Source organism: Lycium barbarum, chromosome 6 (assembly GCF_019175385.1).
Source record: "Lycium barbarum isolate Lr01 chromosome 6, ASM1917538v2, whole genome shotgun sequence".
NCBI lineage: Eukaryota > Viridiplantae > Streptophyta > Magnoliopsida > Solanales > Solanaceae > Lycium > Lycium barbarum.
The window spans coordinates 125169565-125180946 of NC_083342.1; the positions used below are offsets into that span (position 1 = coordinate 125169565).

Here is an 11382-nt window from a genome sequence, read left to right on the forward strand (position 1 = left end):
TTCCTTTTCGCATTAAATCCAAATTGTAAGGAAAAAAAACAAAGATGTCAATTGTCACTAACTATCAAACCTAATATCTCAACAACTTTGATCCATTCTTTAATTCAATTTAAAAATATCCCAATCAAAATTAAATATCTCCTCAATAATACAAAAAAAAAACAATTAGATTTTTTTTTCTTCTAAAAAAGAATAAATAAACAACTGGACTCTTCCAATAGTGCTTGTCCACCATTGGCTATAAAATCAACGGTCCAGATCAGTTGACAACCAAATCAAGAAAACAATATCAACCGTTAGATCAAAATTAAGGGTTTAGTCACAGTAGCTTTACACTAGACGCCTCCTATTATACACTCGCGCAGTCCATTCTTCATTTTCCCTCTTTCGTTCCCCAAACAAAACCTTTCAATACAGGGAAACCGCTTTTCTATTACAACAGCGGTTTTCCAGTTTATCGGATCGGTGGTTTTGTTTATTTTCTTGTAAAAGGTTAGTTTTTATTTTTTATTTTTTTGGGTTGCTGTAAAAATAAAAGAGTTGTTGATAGGGTTAGAAAGATCTACAACTTTTTTATTTGAAAGATTTTTTTGTGGGTTTGTATTTTTACGAAACACATGATAAAAAAAGATTTGAACTTTCTTTATTCGAAAGATTTTTACTGGGTTTCACATGATTTACTTTTTTTTTTTTTTTTTTTTTGGGATTTTGACTGCTCAAACACACACAAACAAAAAAAAGGTATTACCTTTTTTGTTTTTGTTGCTTATTTTCCACTGGAATTAGACATGGTTATTTATTTTTATTGAGTTATAGGTAAGTTTATTTCTTGTTTCTGTATGGGGTAAAAAACTTTATGGTGGCTTTTTTCATGTGAACACGTGTGACATGTGACATTCAATTTATGAAGCGTTTGTGTTGTGTTCCATTTATTTTTTAAGGCCTAGGTGATTTATTTTTAACCCAAGTTTAGTCTATCTTATAAATTGATATATTTTTTTCCAGAAAATTTCCTATTATTTGTGGTTGTTCCTATTAGTTTGCTGGTATTCTTGAATTGTTGTTAAGCATAACCACTAGTATAGGATTGAGGGACTATATTTACTTTGCCCTTGTTTTATGGGTAATTATTGTTTGTGGGTAATCATTGGAAATTAGATAAGGTCCACCCTTTATCTTCATTGGTCAACCATTTTTTTACTCAGTTACAATACATTTGATAGGCTATCTTTTACTTCCATATATTTAGGCATGAATTTATCTTGTTTTTTGATTATTTTTACATATTCTGTTATCTACAACCCCGAATGATAATTTTATTGTCTTTCTTTGTCTACATATGATTTTAAGGCATGTGTTTAATTCAAAGCTCTTTCTTGTCTCCATGGGTTGTTGTTTTCTTCTTTTCTAGTCACGAAAAGAAAGTTTTTCATAATATTGTGATTTTGAAGCTAACAATTATGTTTTCTTAAAACTGTTCGCCTTGATTTTAATTATTAATAACTTGTTTATGATTATATGTTCTCCAAGTTTCTGTTTTACTTTTACCTTATGCATTTCGTCAACTGGTTGCAGGTCAGGAATTGGGTTTTGAAGCTTTATAATGGCTGGAGAGAAGATAATAGAAAAACGTATCCTGCTAATATATTATTCTGGAATGCTCGTGCATCCTGTATACTATTTCTAGCTGCTTGACTGCTTGTTTGAAATTTTTTGGGACGTGGTTCTTAATATGACCTGGATTGCTCCACAGTATGATTGTTTTCTGCTGATAAGCAGATTTCAGAATGTTAGGAGGTGACTGGCAATAATATATGAATTTTTAATTTCTCAAAGAAGTGGCCGACAACAATTTCCGTACAGTAATCTATGAAATCTGAACACTTGAAAATGTATTTTCAGGAAACAGCTTTGATCTCCGATTGAAAAAAAAAGGGTGTTTTCAGGAAACAGCTTTGATCTCTTATTCTTTTCTTTGTTTTCTAAAGTTCCTATGTGGGGATAGAAATTGCACACTGAAATAGCAAGGGACTACCATTGCAAAAATTTATTGTCCTAGTCTTAGGTGCATGTGCTGGCAGCAGATGTGCAATGACTACTGTCCATAAGACTGTAACGCTTGAATTTAACCCAATATCCCTATGTAAATCTGGGTTTTCCTTTTAAAAGAGGTCCTCCGTTTGAAAGTTCTAGTTATTTTGTCAAATCCTGAAGTATGGACTTATATGCTATTGTCATGACTTAACTTTTTTTTAGCTGAAGCTGTTGCTCCAGGACTGAAATCTGATTCCTCTACCAAACTGACGGAGAAGGATTTGGTATGCTGCAACCCATTTCTTTCTTTTATTTACATGCTATATTTGTGGTACTGAGATTGTTGTATGTAAAAATACTTTACTTTAAAAAAAGAGTGTTGTTTGTGAACAATTTTTGCTAAAGAGCAATTAGCTTCCCCACTCTTTATTTGTATTTTGCTAGAAGGTCTTGTTTTTTAGACTGGAATTCTCACCTTTTTTCTGTATTCGACGCTTGATTTTTTTTTTTTAATGCCCAAAAGCATAGGTTATTTTCTGCTATTGTTGACATCCATTTCTTTTGGAAAGAAAAGGGGATTGTGACCTGAGTGGGGCGGTTGGTTGGGCACAAATATAATACTGACCTAGGTTTGAGGAGTTGTTACATCTTTTGTGTTGAACCCCTCATGTTTTCAGATGTGCGTCTTCATTTGTTTGGTTCACTTAAATGATCATGCTTATCGTCTCGTTTTCTGTAGACATTTTCGTTCCTTCTTTTTTCTTCTGATTTTCTGTAAAACACAAATCATGTACAGGTTCCAAAAAAAGATGCAAAAGTTTCTGACTTCGGAGCTGTGACTGGCATCAAGGGTGAAATTGATCAACCACCAGTTGCAGAGCAAGGTGCTTATTATCCACCTACTAGCTATTGCGATTACTACTACCCAGGTTAGATATTGAATTGCATTTGTCATTGTTCCTTTCGTTTTCGAACCAGCTCCTATTTCCCTCATGATGGAAAAATATGCCACAGAACTTTTTTTTACTTGTCATAAAACTGGTTATTGTTATTTTTATGAAAAATATGTGCGTTTTTGTATATCATATACATATAGCTAAACATTGTAAGAGATTTAATTGTTTTCTTATCGTTCCATCAGTTGTCAAGTAGTAGTCAAATTTAGGGAGATGAGCTTCTGAGACAGAGTTGTGTAGAATGCTGAGAAGAACACATATCAGCCTATGTTTGTTACATTCTATTAGGGTTGACCTATGACAAACTGCATCTTTAACATATGTTTATATATTCTTAGAGAGAGATTCCTACATCCTTTGGTACTTGTTTATTAATTGTGGCGCATTTCACATTCAAAAAAAAATTTGTTTTATGGAATTTTTTTCAAGATAATTATAACTGACAACACTGGAAAAGAAAAGACTAATGGAAGTGGAAATATGAAGCAAGCAATAAATTCATGCTTTTGTGGGTGGGGGAAGGGGTGTTCAACTCTTTTTACTGGTTATGGAAGTAGGTAATTCTCTATGCTAAAGAGACTATTATGTAAAAAGGACTAGGAGGATTTGGCAGGAATAGCAGGAGCCGATCACTGGAGCGAAGAAGTGCAACTATGGGGATAGTTTAGGTGTAGTTGGATAGGGTCTGGCCCTGTTTGATTTTTTTTTTTTAATCTTCAGGTCTTTACTCCTTCATTAAAGTTTGATTTGTGGATGTACACGTTCTTGCTTTCCCTATTAATTAACTATTAAAACGTTTGGGATGATAATGTGTAATGAATTTGCTTTTTGCAGGATATAATGGGACTTTTAATCAGTTAGATGATCAAGCTTACTTTAATGCGGTAAGTATACCATTTCTATACGTTGAAGTGGTGTGTTATCTTAAATTGCTTTGTCGACTGACAACTTAAACGCAATCTGGTGGTTATCAGGGTGTTCAATCAGATAATGGTTCCCTTCTCTACTATATGCCTGGCTATAATCCTTACGGTGCTGGATTTGTGGGAGGCGATGGGAAGCAGCCGTATTCTGGATATCTTCAGCATCCGGCCTCATATGGTTCAGATTCCATGCCATGTTATTCATGGGGTTCAACGTACTGCACAGATATTGCCAATAACACTGCTCCCAAATCCGGGAATGTTAAATCATCTTTTAGCCGAAATGGTCCAGTCAAGTCAAATGGGTTTAATTCCTCGAAAGTGAATAATTCTTTCTCAAGCAAAAACGCAACCACTCTTTTTAACCCAAAGAGTCGACCGTCTCCTACCATGTCAAATCCGCCAAAGTCTATCCATCAAGCTCAGCCTTTCAATCCAGTGAACAAGGTCCGTTTAATGTTCCCTGGAAGGTCAATGTTTGATTAACTATTTAACTGTATTCATGGCTTCCTTTGCTAAAGTTGAGTGGGAAGTTCTTAATTTTCTATTGCTTTTTTCTAGTGTCATTAGTGATAGACTTTGAAGGAGTGTTTTCTCGTGTTTTTGTTTTAACAAGTTTCCCCCGTCTTGGCAGTTTCAGTCTGATGTCCAGTCTGGTGGCCTGGTTAAGGGGTTTCATATGGTTGGGGATTTCCCATCATACACCAGTCAAAATCAAGGTTTTTTCATGCCTTATGATCCCATTAATTATCAAACAAACAGTAGAATGTGGAATGTGAACTACAGAAGTAAACCTCGGGGAAATTTCACCAGAAATGGTTTGTTTGAGGCCTCTAATGAGTTACCTCGTGGTCCCCGCGCAAACAGCAGGAGCACCCCTGCAAAACCATCTGCGGAGGAGGAACAGCTTGGGCCAATGATTCAGAGGGAGAAGTATAACAAAGAGGATTTCAAGACTCAGTATGATAATGCAAAGTTTTACGTTATCAAGTCATACAGTGAAGATGATATTCACAAGTGTGTCAAATATGATGTGTGGTCAAGTACTCCTAATGGAAACAAGAAATTGGATACTGCCTTCCGTGATGCCGAGGGTAAAGCAAGTGGACCTGGTTCAAGCTGTCCAGTGTTTCTCTTCTTTTCAGTAAGTTATACTTTCGTCTCATGTTTTTCCTTTGCAAAGAAATAATTACATCCGAACTTGATTGTTCTCATTTGTGAACGTGTCTTCAAATGGATGCTCAGTATAAAAGCTCTTTCCTTTTCCCCTTGTTTTTGTTTGCATGTTACTTGCACATTTATATGTTATGGGTGGTGTTACTGTTAACTTTCTGAGTTTCTTCTCTTTGGAATTTCAGGTTAACGGAAGTGGACAGTTTTTAGGTGTAGCTGAGATGGTTGGGCAGGTTGACTTCAACAGAAACATGGACTTTTGGCAGCTTGATAAGTGGAGTGGGTTCTTCCCAGTGAAGTGGCACATAGTTAAAGATGTCCCTAACACTCAGTTCAGGCACATCATCCTCGAAAACAATGATAATAGACCTGTAACCTATAGCAGAGATACTCAGGAGGTATATTCAGTCTTTTAATATTTGGTTCAGTCTATGTCTCTGATTGGAATGGGAGAATATGAATTTGAAGTTACTGTTTTCTCTCTGAATATGTTCTCTCTCTGAAGTTAGAGATCTAATGAGGATGCTATCATTCCAGATTGGGTTGAAGGAAGGTTTGGAAATGCTTAACATACTTAAGAACTACTCAGAGAAGACATCTATATTGGATGATTTCAATTTCTATGAAAAGCGTGAGAAAGTGCTCAAGGCCAAAAGGAGTCCAAAACCAGCTATTCAAGCTGATGCATTGGAGAAAGCTGAATCTCTTGTGAGTTTATCCTGTGCATTTTTATAATCTTCACCAAGTAGTGCGGCTCTGCATTTTAGCTTGGATACTACATGTTACAGTTGTTTCTGTTTGAAGCTCACACTAGATTAAAAAAACGTTTAGACAACATCTGTAGTGAATTCAAAGTATCGTTATGATTTTAATGTTGCTGTGGTGCAGAAGCAATTCAAAGGAGGAGACAAGGTACTTGAGGAGGAGCTGAAGATCAACTCGGCTGATCCGACTGCATCTCTCGTTTCTCTCACCAAAAACCTGTCAATTAATTCAAGGCCATTCAAAAGTAGTGTGTGAATCATAGGTTGCCTCCAAGAGGCTTTTTTATGACTAGGTAGTCGTGAAGAGTCAAACGCGTCCTCGTTTCCTTTGCTTTTGCTAATTAGCTTATAGGCATACTCTCCTCCCGGCTGGTGGCTTTTGGGATGGGTTTATTTTCTAGTCATTTTGTTAGTTTTGCCTCATCTTTAAGGAAGGAAAAGGGTTCAGTTTCTTTTCTGTTGACTTTGCTATGTTTGTTTACTCCCAAAAGATCTCTACTTTTGTTATAGATTTGCAGTATTGATGATGTTAAAGAAAAAGTAACCCCCACCTCCCGCTGCTTGCTTTGCTTTACTTTGATAAAGAATTTATGTTCTATTATTATATTTCCTTTTTGTCATCATATTACTTTACTGTGGGAGATGACTAGTTAAGTGATTTATGGAGATCCTGTATCTTCTTGCTAGACTGCTCACAAATTTTCATACAATCTTGAGAATATGTTTATATACAGAGGGAAAAAAAAACTTAATATGTGTTAGGACCCTCGTTGAAGCTTGAAGTAATGAAGATTCTCGTTCGCTCTGTATCCAAAACCGGTACGTTTGAAGACTTGTGTCGTTACATGTTCTGTAGTAGTTCTTAATTGTACTGGTAGTTCTAACTTTATAGACCAATTTTGTAACTTTATAGACCAATTGTTCTTAACAATAGTAAATTCTTGTATCTCTATGCATCTATTAAAAGTAGGAACCATTTTCCTTTGGACACCAACTCTTAAGACTATACAGACACCATTAAAGCCACATTACAGATAAGGAGTTTTGACTGGATGAAAGGAAAGAGCTTTCCCTCAAATATCAGAAATACCAAAATAGACAACTTTCCAACTGTCGCTAATCATAGTATATAACAATCCATGATCATATATTTCCCAAAGAAAACGACAACCTACACAAAAATCAATCACAAACTAAGATGGAAATGGGAAGCTCCAACCACACTTTAACAATAAAAACGATTAACTCCAAAATATATAATTCCCGAAACGCCGAGTTCAACTTAAGTCAACTTCAAGCTATATCCTTTTCAAGTAACCAGTACATACCTATCAACCCAAACTGGAACAAGGTACAGCAAATTGAAATATTGACTTGCAAAACCAATAAACAAAAGAAAAACCCAGAAAGGAAAAAGAGCATAACTTCATAATTAAACCGCATAGCACAAGTTACACCACCCTTCCCCAACAGACCAGTAGAATCACTTCGCGATCACTTAAAACTTGCATAGCAGGAAAATAGTAAAAACCAGAACGGAAAAAGAGCATCACAAGACAGAAGATACTAAAGTTTGAAGCTGAAAATGTCGATTGGTATTTTCCTTGCACTAAGTTGTTATTATTCTTTCTTCAAGAGTTTCTAAACCGAAATTTGCGGATTAGATTTAAAGAAAATGAATTGGAGTGCTGAAGACATGGTAAGTTGCTAACACAGGAAATAAAAACAAGTCCTAAAATGGACCACTCTTACTTCAAAACACTGAAACCAAAGAGTGTAATCCTTTATAACCAAAATGCTAATAAATTCCTGATAGAGGGAATGGTTTCATTGTCTGACTTTCGAAGCTGAAGGAAGATCTTTCGTTCTAAGAATTCATACAAAACTCAATCTTATATCGCTACTTCCTCAAATAAGGTGAGAATATTACTTTCTCATCTCGCTCATTATCCCTCCAAGAATGTTGCATTTGGGGCAAAGCACTTGGCATCACCATGCATGGGGCTTGCTGCAGGATTGTTGGAGCTGCATATGGTGAATATGTCAATTGATTATTACTCATCATGTTGTCGTTGTGAATCATCATAGTCTCATACTTCATCAATGCACACCTCATATTATTGTTGCAACTGCCACTTGATGATGATGATGCACCATTATTACATTGCCAATCATTCTCATTCATCATTAGCATCATCATTTCTTGATGATTAATAATGGAATTATTACAGTAAGGATAAATTGGAGCTTGCGATTGTTCATGATGATAACCTCCCAATTCCATTCCTCCTTGGATCATAACATTATCATTGTAATGAGTCAATTGGCTTAATCTTGTTGCTTGTCCTCCTCCCAGATCAATCATTGTTCCTCCCATCAAATATTCATGACTAGCAATATTATTCCCTTTGAGCAAATTAATTCTATACTTCACTTTTTCAACTTTGTCATCCAACAAAGTTAAAAATTCTCTCAACTTAAACTCAGATAACTGATCCATGAACTCTAGCCAACATGGGTATTTTTTCTCCATGTTCATCTTTCTCAACTTGATCAATTCCTCCTCAACTTTCTTGCTTCGCTCGACAAAATAATCAGACAAGGCAAAGGTTTTGGTACTGCCAGATTGCAAACTACTCTCCTTTTTGTACTCGTCGATGAGATTCTTAATCTCTTGTTGATGTAAGTTCTTAGTTGTACTACTCCCACTACTATTTGTCCAAATCTCAGGGTCAGAATTGGATCCATTGGTTTGTTTGGGACCATACATGATCATGAGTCCATTGACATTGCAAAGAGTAGTGAGTTCATACAACTTCTTCAATAGGCCTTCTTTTCTTTTCTTGAAAGTTGCATTCCTTGCTTTCTCCTTGCTTATTAGTTCCATCTTCAGTTTTGCACGCCCCATCTCCTTATTTCTTGATCTACCACAACAAATTAAGCAAAATTTTCGAGTTTAGTAAATTATTGTGTTTTGAGACTCAAACAAAAGATTCTCCATAAACAAAAAAATATAGTACTAACGTTTATGTAGTAAAAATATTCTATAACAAAAATTTACAAAAGAAAAAGTATTGTTTGTGGAATATGTGAATGCTAAACAAAAGTATAAACCAACATGAAAAAAAAAAACTTAGTAACAAATAGAGATGGAGGTTAGGAGAAGAAAGTCAAGTTTGTAATGGTAAATTTTGTTTCACAATTTAGGAACACCAATTTGAAAAAACAATATAACCATGATAGCAAAAGCCATTAACTATTATTGGAAGAGAAAGAAGTATATGAAGAAAGTACCTTTTGGAGTTTTTTTTTTTTTGTTTTCAAATATGGCTTCAATGAACAAAGGAAACTAAATGGAACGTTTACAACCTTTTATAAAAGGGAAAAAAGGTTTCTTTTACATTAATGAAGGTATGTGTATGCATTAATTAATGTTTTGTTTAAAATAAAATACCAATGTTTACCAAAATTTTAAAAGGAAAGAGGATCAACTTTTATGCAGTATCCCATTAATTGATTTTCTTTAGATTTTTACTTCCCATTAATTGATTTTCTTTAGATTCTTACTTCCTATTAACTGATTTTCTTTAGATTCTTACTTGGTCAATTTTTATTACCATATATATAATATATTTGTATTTTGTACATTCAAATTCATTTTAATAAGTGTAAATAATCAATGTTAGAGCGAAATGACTAAACAACGTTATTTGATACTATTGAGGAAATTTTTGATAAATACCCAACCTAAAAGTTTATAAAATCGTGACACAAATTTATGAAATAAAGCCCAAAACCTCTGATATCTCACAGAAACAAGAAGAAGAATATATCAAAAACGATTTTTTTTTTTTTTTTAAAAAGATGAAACAAAACAACTACTCACCAGTTTGATGAAGCAGGAAAAGAGAGAAAAGGAGAGTAAGAATAGAACAAAACACATTAATTTTATTTTATTTGTGGGGTTCATGTCTACGTGATATTAAAAATTTGTTTATTAATGTCATGTTAGATATTTTTTTGACAAATTTGGCTTAGTGATTTTATAAAAGAAAAACCCAAGTTGAGTGACTTTATTGATAGAAAACAAAGTTGAATGATTTTGCTACATAATTTCTCATAGTTGAGTGACCTTTTGTGATATTTACTCAGATAAATAAGAGAAGAAGGAAAAAAAGAAAAACGAACCAACTTTCAAGACTCGCTATGCTAAGATGAGCTACCGTTTCAAGATTTATTAATTTTGGAACTTTGATCATCGGTTACGAAATCGCTTTCCCAAGATTCTAATTACGGAAAAGGGTCAAATATATCCCTGTACTATCGGAAAAGGGCCAAATACACCTCTCGTTATATTTTGGGTCCAAATATACCCCTACAGTTATACTTTGAGCACAAATATGCCCCTCACCGTTAAAGTTGACCAAAGTGGACACGTGACATTGACATTTTGGTGAGGTGGACGCTACGTGGCATGCCACCTCGCACCTCCAACCCATTTTACTTCCTCCTCTCACATCTTCACTACCAAGAACATTGAACAACTACAGTACCACAAACCTTGAAAAGAGCTGACAAAACTTGTTTATTAGGCGGAAATCCTCTAGCCTGGCAAGAACACATGTACCTGGACTCAATTTAAGCACCAAACCCTTTGTCATGAACATTACAAAGCAATAACAATAAAACATACAGCAAAATAAAGCATCAGTCATCGCCAACCTACAAACGTCACCAGTTAAACCAAAATTACCTCTCCAGTGTTCTCAAATTTAAGATTTTACAAGCTATAGTGAAGGTGAATAACAAATCACTATCTAGACTCTCATGACGCAGAGAGTTGTAAACTTTTATTTAGTATCCATTAATTGAATAAACTAGGAAAGAGTTGTAAACTTTTATTTAGTATCCATTAATTGATTTTCTTAGATTCTTACTTGCTCACAAATCTGTTTGGTCAAAATTCTTGAAAAATTACCATATATTTGTCCGGCACGTCCGTGTCCTAGTAGGACTGGACACAAGAGCCCAGCTCAGCCACCCTCAGAACCACCCTCGAGAATACCACGTGTGTGTTGGTTGGCACGTCCATGTCCTAGTAGGACTAGACGCAGGACACAGGGGCAACCCAACCCAGCAACAGCCTGAGCCTCCAACTCACAGACGATAGCGTATAAGTATTGAAATAAGAAGGCAGACAGTTGTTATTTCCAAGACCCACTATGTTGAGATCAGCTACCGTTCTTTAAAAACTCCAACCGTTGGATTTATTATTTTTAGACCTTTGATCATTAGTTACAAAATTACTAATTTTTCTTAGTAAGAAAAAGATTTGCTACACAATCGTAGCCGTTGGTTTTGCAGAGATTATAGATATGTACAATTAACTTTTTATTAATTTTATCACAAAATTTAACCAAGAGAAACTTAATGTCATAAATAAAGAAGTACGAAGGAATGTTACGAAATATATTTCAATAGTGTCAAATGCATCTATGTGGTTATTAGAATGTTCTATTTTAATAAGTGTAA

At 34.8% G+C, this 11382-nt stretch overlaps 2 protein-coding genes across 3 annotated transcripts; one reads left to right on the forward strand and one right to left on the reverse strand.

Annotated features, from left to right (window-relative positions):
• The first annotated feature begins 336 nt into the window (after nucleotides 1–336).
• Nucleotides 337–6400, forward strand: LOC132598642 (YTH domain-containing protein ECT1). 2 transcript variants are annotated; one of them, XM_060311634.1, is made up of 10 exons: nucleotides 337–492; nucleotides 1576–1631; nucleotides 2257–2318; nucleotides 2831–2963; nucleotides 3825–3874; nucleotides 3965–4360; nucleotides 4548–5057; nucleotides 5272–5484; nucleotides 5624–5794; nucleotides 5975–6400. In XM_060311634.1, the coding sequence occupies exons 2-10, from the start codon at nucleotides 1604–1606 to the stop codon at nucleotides 6104–6106; spliced, it is 1695 nt and encodes a 564-aa protein (XP_060167617.1). In that variant the 5' UTR covers nucleotides 337–492; nucleotides 1576–1603; the 3' UTR covers nucleotides 6107–6400. The 2 variants fall into 2 exon arrangements, with proteins under 2 accessions (XP_060167617.1, XP_060167618.1); XM_060311635.1 differs by having other exon boundaries at nucleotides 2831–2918.
• A 1178-nt stretch (nucleotides 6401–7578) lies between these two features.
• LOC132600133 (agamous-like MADS-box protein AGL19) lies at nucleotides 7579–8831 on the reverse strand. The gene has a single exon (XM_060313240.1). The coding sequence runs from the start codon at nucleotides 8756–8758 to the stop codon at nucleotides 7751–7753; it is 1008 nt and encodes a 335-aa protein (XP_060169223.1). The 5' UTR covers nucleotides 8759–8831; the 3' UTR covers nucleotides 7579–7750.
• Between the last annotated feature and the right edge of the window lie 2551 nt (nucleotides 8832–11382).